This window comes from Sceloporus occidentalis, unplaced genomic scaffold (assembly GCF_023333645.1).
Source record: "Sceloporus occidentalis isolate IW3139 unplaced genomic scaffold, rSceOcc1.0.p SCAF_3, whole genome shotgun sequence".
Classification (NCBI taxonomy): domain Eukaryota; kingdom Metazoa; phylum Chordata; class Lepidosauria; order Squamata; family Phrynosomatidae; genus Sceloporus; species Sceloporus occidentalis.
The window spans coordinates 88,992,085-89,005,640 of NW_028316983.1; the positions used below are offsets into that span (position 1 = coordinate 88,992,085).

Below are 13,556 nucleotides of genomic sequence, written 5' to 3' on the forward strand. Positions count from 1 at the left end.
GACTGTGAAACTCACTAGGCGACCTTGGGCAAGTCACACACTCTCAGCCTCAGAGGATGGCAATGGCAAACCCTCCCTGAAGAAACTTGCCCAATAAGCTCTGTGACAGACTCGCCTCAGGGTTGCCATTAGTTGGAAACTACTTAAACCAGGGTGAAAAGACGTCCTCCTTTTCCAGGGCATGTCCTCCATTTCCACCTCCTGTCCAGGAGGAATCCCCAAATGTCCTCCATTTTGAGGACTAAGAAGCACGCTCTTACATTTCCAGTTTCAGCTTTCATTTGGGAATGTTGCCCATCTTTCTGGAATGTTCTACATTTTGCAGTGTGGCGCCCACCTTTGAGGTGAAGGCCTCTGGTCACCCTGACCTGAAGGCACACAACCACAACAACAACCACAACAACCATGGACTTGGCTCCTGCCTGTGCTACAAAACTTGAGCCCACTGCCCACCATCCTGTGCCCCTTGGGGAGAGAGGGCATGACCACAGCAGGGAGGCTGGCATGCTTCTCACAGCACAACTGGATTGACACCGCTTTAAGTGCCATGGCTGCATGCTATGGAATTCCATGGCACTTAAAGCGGTACCAAACCTGATTATCTCCCCAGTGCAGATGCAGCCACAGAAAGAGGCTGGCAAATGAAACGAAGGACCGTCCAAGGAAGAGACCACACAACGCCCTCCTCTTTGCATCCCAGTCTTTCCCCGTGCGGACAGCAAGGAAGCCAATTCGCGCTGATCGCGCTACAAGTCTCTCCCTCTTTCTCCTTTTCCGCCCCTGGAGGCGGGTGCAAAGGCAGGGCCGCCCTTTTCCCCAGCCTGAATGGTCACCCTGGAAACTGGCAACAGCTCCAGCTTTGCTCAGGCTGCACAGTTGCAGGAAAAGCAAAAGCACCCAACTGGGCACAAGGTCAGTTGTTGTTGTTGTTGTTGTTGTTGTTGCTGCTGCTGCTGTTGTTTTGGGGCGGGGGCTGGCAAAACAAAAGCAAAAGGGGGGCTTGGCTGACCCTCTGGGACTGGAGCCTTTCTAAAGCAAGGGGCATTTTCCTGGGTGCTCTCTCTTCATTTCCCCCCCTCCTCTCCCCATTCTAGCTCTGGCAAGGTCTTTGTTCCTTGGTCATCTCTTATGCCACAAAAGAAGTCAGGTGGCCAGGTTTGCCAGTGTGGAATTGGCAAAGCCTGGAGACCTTAGCCTTCTGGTCTTCTGCTCCTCCTCCTCCTCAATACCTGTTGAAGGCACATATGGAGAAGCCCCTATGCTGCCACTGGGGGCAGAGGGAGGGTGCTTTGGCCAGACTCTTCTTCTGGGGCCCAGGGATGTCACTGAGAGGGTGCTGGGGGTATGGACCAAACCAGGGGACACCTGAATGAAGGAGGGTGACACCACTGCTGCCCCCAAACATCCACCTTTGGGGCAGAAGTGGGCTGTGGTGGTCACTTGCATCCCTTTAAAAGGCTGAAGAGACGGGCTGAGGCTCAATGGGAGGAGAAAGCAGCGCCCCCAGGTTTTTAAAAAATATATATGATTTTATTTTATTTTAGAGTATTTTTACCCCCCTCTTCAGCCCTAAAGGCTCTCAGAGCAGCTTACAATGATTATTATTTTTAATTAGACAGTTCCCTGCCCTCAGGCTTACAGTCTAAAAAGACACAGCACAAAAGGAGAAGGGAGATGCTGGTAGGGAAGGGGGTCAGGTCCAGTCTTTCGTCTCTCCCTCTGAGGCCTGGACTGAGGCAGATGGACTGGAGGGAGGGCTTGGCTTCTTAGTCCAGGTCAGGCAGGTCTGCATCTCTCCCTTCGAGTCCGGATGGTATCAGATGGACTGATATTAGAATCATAGAATCATGGAGTTGGAAGAGACCACAAGGGCCATGCAGTCCAACCCCTGCCATGCAGGAACTCTCAATCAAAGCATACTGAACAAATGGCCACCCAGTCTTTGTTTAAAGACCTCCAAGGAAGGAGATTATTTATTATTATTATTATTATTATTATACAAAAATTACATTTCCACAATTATTTTTAAATTGTCTTTAAAAACATCACGTATTACCCCATTTTCACTTTAACCACATGAAACTATGTAGAGAGAGATCTTGTAGCACCTTTGAGACTAAATGAAAGTAAGAGGTTGGCAGCAGGAGCTTTCCAAGACTTCAGTCTAATCCCTCACATGCATCAAACTATGTACACATAAATGCATTTAGGCTACATGTGTGATATTGTAATTTAAGGGTATACAGTGGTCCCTCCACATTCGCTGGGGTTAGGGTTGAAGGACCTCCATGAATGTGGGAAAACCACAAACAAAAAAACAGCATGCTTTTTACCTAAGAGAACACTTCTCTAGGAATCTCCAGGTCCTCCAGTGCAACACTGTGGTCAACATCTGCCAGTAGTTGATAACAGAATCATGCTGGGGGATGCCCAGAGAAGTGTTTTCTCCAGGAAATTCTAGGTTCTCCATTACAGCTCTATGGTCAATGCCTGACAGAGTTGGGCTGGAGGACGTAGAGATTCCTAGAGAGAACATATTAATCAAAACCACAAATAATCAAAACTGCAAAAGTCAACACCACAAATATGGAGGGCCAACTGTACTTTTAATTTTGCTAGTAGTTTATGCTGCAACACTTGCCATTACATTCAGGGATATAGGGGACTTCCGATTTATGAGTAAGATTAGTACAAGAAATATTTCTAAGGATTCTGTATGGTGTGGGATGGGAGGAAATCAATGGAGGGGTTGGCATTATAAGTTAGCGCAACGGGTGATTCCAACCCTAATGGTGCCACTGTTCTGGGGGCATTTATGCCAGTGCAGGGACAAAGGCATTGCCCCCAATAAGAATTCTGTCCCTCCCCATGAAATCTCCGCATTACAGAGAATCCGAGTTCTAATCATAAATACTTAGAATTCTGATCTTTGCTGTCTTCGCATTCCCCTGCTAATGTTACATGCCCCTTTTGTTTGGGTGTCTAAGCAATGTTTCTGAAAGTTCAACTGAAGTTTCACATTACTGCACACCTGTGCCACATCCCTGTGCCAGGATAAAGTGTATAATTGGCACACTCGTATAAGGAGGTTTTCAGTACTGCCATACATACGCTAGTTCTTCCTTTGACTGCAGCTCAACAGCAGAAGTTCTCATCCTTTGTTCCAGATCTTCCCTGTTCCAGTTCTTTGCATTTTGTATGTTGGTTACCTTTTTTATTGTCTCTGTATTGCTTTGTGTGGTCTGCAGCATTTCTATACAAGGTGCGTCGACGTACACTTTTTGTGTTCCACAAAAAAGAGAAAGGACAAAAAGCACAGATGGCTTTAGGATGTTTACAAATGGTTGCTCCTTAGTGCTTTTGTTGTTGTTGTTCATTATATCTTGCCTTGGTTTGTGAGCTGAAGCCACCATACATGGTTTTCATCTTCTCCACATTATCCTCACAGCAATACTGTATAAAACTCTTTTCTAACTGAAATACCGTAGCCAGAGATATTTTTCCTGACCATAACTGTTAATCTGGGGAGTGATGTTGAAGATCAGTTATGAACTCTGGAAATTGGTTTGCAGAGAGTTTCACAGAAGGACAATAGTCACACCTCCCTCTTTCCTTTGGAAGAAGACATTTTAGAAGGGATAGCTTGCATGGCGAGAGCAAGTGTGGCATAGTAATTTGAGTCTTGCACTATGACTCTGGAGACCAGGGTTCAGTTCCATAGCTCATCCATGACTGGGTGATCTTGAGCAAGTCACATGCTCTCAGCCTCATGGGAAGGCAATGGTAAACCTCCTCTGAACAAATATTGCCAAGAGTTATGTTTTAAAATGTCTTTCTTCTCTCTAGTAAACATGTCAGACATACTGAAGGATAAAGCAACCCGCTTGTTGAGGAAAAGAGGCAGTATATCCTCTTTAGGGAGCCATGAGGTCAAAGCAAAAGAATTTCTTGGAAAAACTAAAGAGTAAGTAGCATCTTTACTGTTTTTGAGTATGAGTTGTGGAGTAGTTTTAAGACTATGTGAAAAACTATAATTTTTTTAAACAATGTTTACATTTGTTATGCCCAGTTTTAGGAATGCACATGGGAGCATTTTAGAATTTGAGGGAACCCATATGGTTTTTTAGCTGTCTATTACCTAGTGCCCATTTTAAGGAATGAAGCTGGGCTTATCGTGATGGAAGAATGTTGAGGATGATGTTTTCTCATGCTGACTTTGCAAGCGTAATAGTTCATGGCTGTAGATTTCAGTACTTTATGGGTGAAAGGGGTGAAAAATACTGTATTGGGAATCAATGGGGCAGTACAGACCGCCCCAAAAGGGTGGTCTGTAGGCGCCCATTTTTGGTCCGCAACATTGACGCAGCGACCAAACTGCACGGCAACGCTGCAGACCAGAAAAGGAGCTGCCTAGAGCAGCTGCTTTTTGAGATGTCGTAAGGGCTGCATTGCAGCCCTTATGACATCGCTTCTGGTGCATGACATGTGGGCGCTGTGACATCATACACCCATGTGGGTGGGGTGGCACTGTAATGGCACCGCCCATACGTCATAGGGCTCAGGAGCGTCTGTTTGATGTGTGCTACCGAGCCCTACTATCGTCACCAGGACATCACGTCCTGGGGGTCTGTACAGGGCCAACATTTGCTGCATTGCCTGCCCTAAGTGTTTCTCCAAAATCAAATACTACCCAATGGCATGTTATTGCAGCAGGCAAAAGATGCAACAAATAGAAAAATGGGAAGAAATGACAATGCTTGCATCTATGAACTTTGGCTAGAACTAACTGGATTCCTGCCTAAACATGCATAGAATTGCAGAGTTAATCATTGTCTGCTTTGTCTAAAAACACATGCATCCAGTGTCATTTCAGGTAATGGTTTAAACTCTCTGCCAGGTTTTGTGACTTTGCCTACATTATCATCTAAAGAACAGTTGTTGTGATCCTTAGAATGTTATGTGTGGAAAACTTAAAGGAATGTTATATACCTGGAATCCTTATTTAGTAGGGCTTTGTACCCTTCCACAGAAAGGTTAGAGCTTCACAGATTCTTTGTTTCTTGTCAATGTAGTTTAAACAATAAATAATACATTTATATTAGCTCCATCAGTACAGTGTCTTACATGGATGACCCTGGACACCATGATGATATCCTTCGTCCTACTGTCCAGATGGAGAACACTTACCAGTTGGGTAAGTATCACATCCATGCTAATGATGCATTTCCACATGGAGCGGTATATTCTCCAGCTAAATAGAGGGGGTGCAACAGGGTGGCAGTGAAATATCCTGAGTCTTTCATAGGTATTTAGCACACAGAGGTTTTTGCAGATTTTTGCAGCTCTGATCCGAAGCCACTGCAGGTCCAATGATGCGAATTCACATGATAACGTGACGTATTATCACATGCAATTGCTTTCTATGAGGCGGTCGTTCTGTGGCGCTTCCGCAGTGAATCCGAAGTGACTCCTCATTTTGGTGAATTCGGTAACAAGCAAATTCACAAAAATTGCTTCTAAGCTCACTTTGATTTCACTCCGAATTGGTCTGGTGTGGAATATAACTTTGCTTCCATCCCAGTACATCCCCCAAACCTCCAAGGTCCCACATTTCCCATGATGCTGTGCTGCAGTTTTGCCCCATTTGTTTCCAGTGCTCGGAAGGGCAGATTTAGATGTAGATGACAGGGATGGAGGGAATGAAACAGGAGGCTGGGGGGAGAGATGGGAGCAATGGAGGGGGCCATAGGAGGCTGGGGGGAGCAACAAACTCCAATTCCCAGAATTCCATAGAATCGAGCCAAGGACCCCACAACAAATGCCAACTCCCAGAATTCCACAGCACTGAGCCAGGACAGTGAAAGTGGAGTCAAACCCCAGTGCGGATGCAACTGTTACAAAGGGAAGGAGAGTGGATTGGATTCAGGGAGGTGGTACTTTAGGGAGCATGGAGAATAATTATAATAATTATAATTAAAAAACAATTGTTTTTAAAATAATAATAATAATGTTATTTTAATAATAATAATAATAATAATAATAATAATAATTTATTAGTTTGATGAGGCACCAGAGCTCTCTGGCAGAGAAGGCTCAATGTCTCATGACACTACAGTTCCCAGAATTCCATAGCACTGAGCCAGGACAGTTAAAGTGGAGTTAAACCAGATTATCTCCCCAGTGCAGATGCAACCTAAGAGAAGGCAACTGTTACAAAGGGAAGGCAAATGGATTGGGTTCAGGGAGGTGGTATTTTAGGGACATGGAGAATAAGGGAAACTGGATCATTTCTGCAATCCTCCAAAATGGGTCTCCTTCAGATCCAAAGAAATTACATCCAAGTAAACCTGCAGCTTCTACACTGATTATTTTGCAGTGAAAGAAATTGTTTATTAATAATAATAATATTTCAATAATAATAATAATAAATGGATGGGGGCTCTGACACAGAGGATAGATTTAGAAGTGGCTGAAATGGATGAGGAGAATGACAGGAGGATAGATATAGATGTAGCTGAAATGGATGAGGAGAATGACAGGAGGATAGATGTAGATGTGGCTGAAATGGATGAGGAGAATGACGGGAGGATAGATGTAGATGTAGCTGAAATAGATGAGGAGAATGACAGGAAGACAGATGTAGATGTAGCTGAAATGGATGAGGAGAATGACAGGAGGATAGATGTAGATGAAATGGATGAGGAGAATGACAGGAAGACAGATGTAGATGAAATGGATGAGGAGAATGACAGGAGGATAGATGTAGATGTAGCTGAAATGGATGAGGAGAATGACAGGAGGATAGATGTAGATGATACAGATGAGGAGAATGACATGAAGATAGATTTAGATGTGGCTGAAATGGATGAGGAGAATGACACAGAGAACCCGTTTGGATTTGGCTGCCAGGGATGGGAAAATAGAAGGGAGGAAGAAATGTGAAGCAATCATTCATGTAAGGCTAGCATTCGTGTGAAAGTGGAACCAGGAAGTGGCCCCCTTCTTAACCCCGGAAGTGCAAAAGTTCACGATGCATTCAGAGCCCCACTGAGCATGCGCAAGGGTCCAAATTCAAATCATTGAATCTTCATGGTATGTACCGGTGTGATAATTTAATGTGCACTCACTCTGCTTTGAGTCAGGAATCACCACAATTTCGTTCTTCATGTGTGATAATTCATCACGTGAATTGCCTTGGATTCGAAGTGATTCTGCTTTCCCTTCACTTCAAATGGGCTCTGGATATTTGAGTTCCAGTCTCACGTATGATAAGGACAAGTGATGCAGCGAGTATAGCCTTCTGAGTGGGCACATTTCTCAAAGGACAGCAAATGTGCTACTCAATGGGCTTCTTAGTCATGCTCAAAATGGATGACATTTTGGAATTCCTCCTGGACCGAAAGTGTCCTGAAAAATAAGGACATCTGGTTACCATGCAGAGGACAGGACTCTGTGGAGAAAGGTGTTAGGGATGATTTGGGTAGGTTCATATCATGCATCATGAGCAGCAGATGCATCCATAACAAATAAATATCAGACACACAGGGGGCCCTCCAGAACAGGTTTTCAAGGGACACAAAAGGAAAGGGAAATCTGTAAAGATCCCCTCCCTTTACCAGCAGGAGCAGCTCATAACCATTCTTCTCCACTCATATGAAGTCTGGATCCAATCCACTCTTTCTGGTATCTTTCCTGTTTGTCCCAACCAAGAGACACTGCTAACTTTACTCTTAAAGAAACATTGAAGTAAAACAACTGCAGAACTCTACAGAGCTCCTGTTTGCTAGGAAGAATTAACATTAAATCTTTCTGAAATAATGCTGCAATCTCTGTCTACCAGGTCCTACAAAATGCTTTCCAGTGGGCACTGTGAATAATATCTTGAAGGACATAGTCACAAGTTATCTTCAGGAAGAAAAATATGAAGCAGAATTGTGCAGGCAAATGACAAAAACAATCTCTGAGGTACAAACTTACAAATGAAGCAAAGTTTTAGAACAAATTTCAGAGGGAGATTTTATTTAAAAAAAACAATTGACAGGATAGAAAAAAACTATATTCATATCTAAAGCTATATCAATTTTAACCTTTGTAAGTCACATAATAAATACTAAGGTTTAGCCTTGAGACTATGGTGTCTGTATACAGCAATGACAGTTTTGTAAGCCTATCAGTCAGGTCTTTCATCATGTAGACAACCCATTTTCCAGTTGTGATTTTGTATTCTAGGCTGCTTTCAGGTGGGTAGCTTGTAGCATTACATATTTGTTACCATCACATACTTGTAAGAATTTGTCTTTTTAAATGTGTCTGCATCAGGTATTCTCTTTTGCATTATTATTATTATATTTATTTGTATCCTGCCTTTTCCCTAGTACAAAATTGAAGACAGGGCTCAATTACTTGTAATGCCTGTAGACTGGGGATGGGGGGAGAACAGAAACTTAATAAGACAGGGAGAAAGGAAATTCATCCATTCGTGCCTTGAAAGCTATTTTCATAACTGGTGTAGGCTCATTCTCAGGGCTATTTTCACACATTATGGTCTTACCATAGAAGCTAATAAAAGCACACTTAGCATATTTAGATTGAGAGGCAGATTTAATGTGTGAAAATGGGTCACCAGTTGATTTTCTTTCCCAAAATATTAATAATATTTTCTTGAATGATTAAAGTCCATGGGTCTAGGTGGGGCTTGCTTTTAAAAAAGCTTCCATAGGACTAATCTGTGTGAATGCTTTTACTCAGCACCTAGCCAAGCACTTAAAATAACATGCAGAAACTTTTTCCCCAAAAAAATCTTTGCAGTGTAGTTTAGCATTGATATGAGTATGGCTGTCTTTGGAGTCTAATCATTAATGCTGGCTATCCCTTTATAAAAACTTACACCACTTGGATCTAGCTATCTGAAGGACCACATTTGTCCTGATGAGCCAGGAAAGGCATATTTGGTGAAAGAGGGCCTTCTTGGTGGCTAATCCCAGCTGTGGAACTCCCTTCCTCAAGAAGCTGACCCTCTCCATGTGATCCTTCTGCCAACAAGCAAAAACTTTTTTGTTCAAGCAGTCATGTGGCAATTGACTGGCTGTTAAGAAGAGGTGTTTAATTGGAAACATGATTTTTAATTGTTTTTAATTTGTTTACTGGTTTAATATGAGGTGCATAATTTTATTTTAATATTACAATTTGTGTTTCTACTTGTATCATTTTTAATCATTATGTAAGTTGTGTTTGGTCATTGGAGAAAGCTAAGAGATGGTGGTGGTGTTGGTGATAACTAAGTTAAAAAAAATACTTGGGCAGATCTGCACTTCATCCTAAGTACTTTTCAACTGTAATTCTTTCACTTTTAGGTAATTAAGGCTAGGATAAAAGACCTGATGATACCAAGACACAAAATTATTGTGATCATATATATTGGACAACTAAAGAAGCAAAGCATACAGATTGGAAGCAGGTGCCTCTGGGATACTACAAGTGATACTTTTTGCTCATACTCCTTCAAAAATAGGTCTTTGTTTGCTCTAGCAAATGTCTATGCTGTTTACTCTGAGTAACAAGAGAAAATTCTATGTGGAACTGAGGAGCCCAAGCACAGAGCTGGATATCATTGTTATTTTTTATTTTTGTTCCAATACTTTGTACAGCCACCTGAGAGTAAGCTTCATTGAACCCATTGGGACCTGACTCTGATCAAACCTGCATATAATTGCTCTGTATTGTGGGTTTGCTAAACAGAGTACAGTACTCCTGTCTGTGTACACTAAGGATTATAATTACTTTTCAGAAAACAAGGTTTAATATCTCTGGTGCAATTCATCATGTACTCATTCCCAGGAAATAATTTAGTACCCCCAGTGCTATATCAATGATGTTACAGTTAGTTCTCCATATCCACAGATTCTGTATCCATGGATTCAGCTATCCACACTTTGAAAATGTTTTTTTAAAAAATAAATCCAAAAGGCAAAGCTTGGTTTGGTCATTTTATATAAGAGACACCATTTTACTATGCCATTGTATATACACTTGTCCCTCCACATTTGCAGCTTTGACTTTAGCAGATTAGATTATTCACGGATTTTATTAATATGTTCTCTCTAGGAATATCTAGGTCCTCCAGCACAATTCTGTGGTCAACTTTAACCAAATGTCTCACTGAAGGACCTAGCGGTTCCTATAGAGAACTCTCCACTAAGTATCTGTATCTCCTCCAGCGCAATTCTATGGTCAATGTCTGGCAGATGTCTGGCAGATTTCTAAAATGTGTTTTCTCAAATAAAAACACAGTGTTTTTGTTATTTGCAATTTTTCTATATTCATTGAGGTTCTGTCCCCCTGACCCCAGTGAATGTGGAGGGAGAAGTGTAATGGGATTTGAGCAGCCACACATTTTGGTGTCTGGAACTGGTTCTGGAACTAAACCTCAGCAGATACTAAGGGCGCACTGTATAATAACTTTGTAAATGAGGCCTAATTTTGTGTTTTATTCTTGAAATATAATTGAAATATAAAGCCATTTCACAGATCTTTATGTATAATGAAGTATTGTTGCTTTATCTTTGAACTATATTTCAGGACAATGCTTAAAAGTTAAACTACTTCGTAATTTAAAGACATAACTAGCAGCTATGCCTTTTCTTCTTACTTTTTTTTCCCGGCAGTTAAAATTGCAGATGCAGGACCTGATCTGGATTGGGACTGTAGTGGCAACAGTAGAGAACCTGTTGCCCCTTGTACTGGACTAAGTTCAAATTGATCAGACACTTGCAATATTATTTTGTTTTATTTTATTTTGCCAAAAAGATTTATCCATTGATTCTTAATTGATTATGTCTTGGGCATAAAAATTGCAGGCCAAGGCCCCAGACATCTTGTTCCAGGTTGATTCCCTGTGCTACATCTTTAAATTACTGTCTATCTTGACTCCAAATCCCAAATCAAAGGCAATGGCAAATCTGTCCAGCCCACACATCCTGGATGGTGATGGCACTGCTGTTTAGCAATGTTGCTGCTCCCTTTTCATTTTTTTAAAGCTTGATATGGATTCCACTATATAAGGCAGCATTCAACATTAGAGAGAGTTTTTTCCCCAGTAGTGGAAATCGAATTGGCTGAAATTTCAAAATGAGGAGAACTCATTTCTTATTTTATATAGGGAATAAAAGAATCCCAAAGACACAGTGCCAGATTAAAATAGCAAGGAGCCATGGCAGTTAAGGTGGTGTCAATCTGGACTGTTTCTGCAGTGTTGATGCAGCCTCAAATAAATTTGTTCCACATCACAGTAGTTCCCGCAGTCTTCCCCTGCACCCACAATACATCTGGAATTATTTTACATCATGATTTATCATTGTTCCAGCTGATCATTTTGGGAAGACATGTGACCTAGCTGTTTCTTAACTTCTGTTCTGTTCACTTGAAGCAGGTGGGGAAATTACTGTTGAAGTAAAAATGTTTTTAAATATAGATAATTCCTTCACTTTTGCTGGTAAACCTCCCTCATATCTGTAATTTCCTCTGGCTTCCTGATAGATATTCTCTAACTCCATTCCCCCACCAGCATACACACACGTTTGGTGCAAATATCTCCCATCAAACTGTTTGGTTGATTCAGCTGTCTTGAAATCACTAGAGGGGTGTTCAACTAAAAGTTGCCAGTATGCACTAGTTTATGTCTGTCTGTCTGTCTGTCTGTCTGTCCGTCCTAGGTATCTGTGTGTAGGAAGGTACCTTGTACTGAGTTAAACCACTTAGCTATATAACTTGGTATTATCTATATTGAGTGGCAGTAGCTCTTTAAAGTTTCAGACAGATATCTTTAGCAACCTAACCTGAAAATACCAGTGATTGGATATTTGACTATTTGCATGCAAAAGATGTGTTCTTCCATGGAGCTATATTACTGCCCAGGGGACCTTAGTTTTGATAGTTCCTTCAGAAAAACCAGCATATTCAATTTCAGAGTCAGTCAGTCAGTCAACCTTTATTAGGCATACATAGTTTCAGAGAATGTTTTAAAATGGTAAGCCCACTCCTATGCACCTACAAGAACAAACAAGAGAACCCAGATTGTGAATTTCACATTTATTGCCAAAGTAGGAGCCAAAATAAAGAGAAGATATCTTATTCATACATTTGAAATGCAGCCATTGAACAATATTTGTCAATTTGTCCCCATTCCAAGTGGAAGGGCAGAGAGGAATTATGTCAGAGCTGAGAATTATGGCATGTGCTATAAAAGGTCTCAAATATTACCTATTTTAAGACACAAAGCATTTTATTTTTTAATATATTATTGCTGTAGAGCAACCACCATACCAGCAATTAACGCCTGCTTAGCACAGTGTACTTATACTGTTTTCACTGCAGCCAATAGCACAGCAAGAGACCGTGAGTCGCATGACATCCTCATGTCTTTTATGGATGGACTTTTGTTGCTGGCCTTGCAGATCTCTTTCAGCTTCAGCCCTGGATTGGATGAATTCTTGGCTCTGGGATTCCAACTTCTGGATAGAATTTTCCTCAGGAGCCAATGGTAAATGAGAGTATTCATCTGTTGGATGAAAATGATGACAAAAATGCTAGAAGTATGCTAATAATAAGATACTGTTATACTTTATGTAAACTTTGTTGAACTGCCCTGCAAACCAAAACATCTAAGCAAGATATTGTCAGTTCAGCCTAATCTGTGTCATTTAAGTATCACTAGTGTGTTAGGGTTGGTCATATTAGTATTTGCAAGATAAACAAAGCTTAAGAAAATTACATAGGAATACATGTCCATCCTGCCATTGAATTTTGTTTTAAAACAAGTCTGTCAGGCCTAAGGCTAGTAAATTATTTCAATAGGATTATCCATTTTGTGCTGAAATAAATAGATAAATAGATACTGTATTTACACTTAAAGCAAGGGATGTAAAGAGGGTGAAAGCTAAAGATCAGCATCATACTGCTTCCCATTTTCAGAAGGAAAACCTTAGAAACAATTCTGAACACAAATCACAGGAATATGTCTGTGTGAAGCTCTGCCATAGATGATGATGATGATGATCTTCTTCTTCTTGTGTGCCTTCAAGTCATTTTGACTTATGGAGACACCTATCACATGGTTTTCTAGGGCTGAGAGTGTGTGAACACAAATTTCATGGAGAACTGCAAAAATATTTAGAAAGTTGTTACCTATGAGACCTTTCGGGAAGCCATTCAGTTGTCTTCTCCAGCGAGATCCTCCACAAGTAAAGACGACAGCTCTGACAAAGTCTCTGCCGCAGAGTCTGACAGGAGCTCCTTCAGATTTTACTTCAGATATGGCTATGAAAAAAGAGAGCAAAAACAACCCCAGTACCATGGCCTTCATTTTGCCAGCACCTGAGTAATCAGAGATGGAGAGGACTACTGAAGACTGAAGCCAAGGTGGCAGACCAATTTATATGCTCCTCTCCTCTGTTAGGCAAATTACATGGTGTTATGTTGATCTAATGTTTGTCAAATATTTTCTTTTGTACCCATGTAAGTGCTTTGGGGGTTTTATCTGGATTGTTCTCAAACAGTAA

General features: G+C 41.3%; 1 protein-coding gene across 1 annotated transcript; it reads left to right on the top strand.

The window, feature by feature from the left end:
• Positions 1 to 833: 833 nt before the first annotated feature.
• Positions 834 to 9,959, top strand: DYNLT5 (dynein light chain Tctex-type family member 5). The gene is made up of 5 exons (XM_089518689.1): positions 834 to 912; positions 3,847 to 3,964; positions 5,103 to 5,194; positions 7,841 to 7,965; positions 9,354 to 9,959. Exons 2-5 carry the CDS (start codon positions 3,852 to 3,854, stop codon positions 9,555 to 9,557), a joined length of 534 nt encoding a protein of 177 aa, XP_089374815.1. The 5' UTR covers positions 834 to 912; positions 3,847 to 3,851; the 3' UTR covers positions 9,558 to 9,959.
• The last annotated feature ends 3,597 nt before the right edge of the window (positions 9,960 to 13,556 follow it).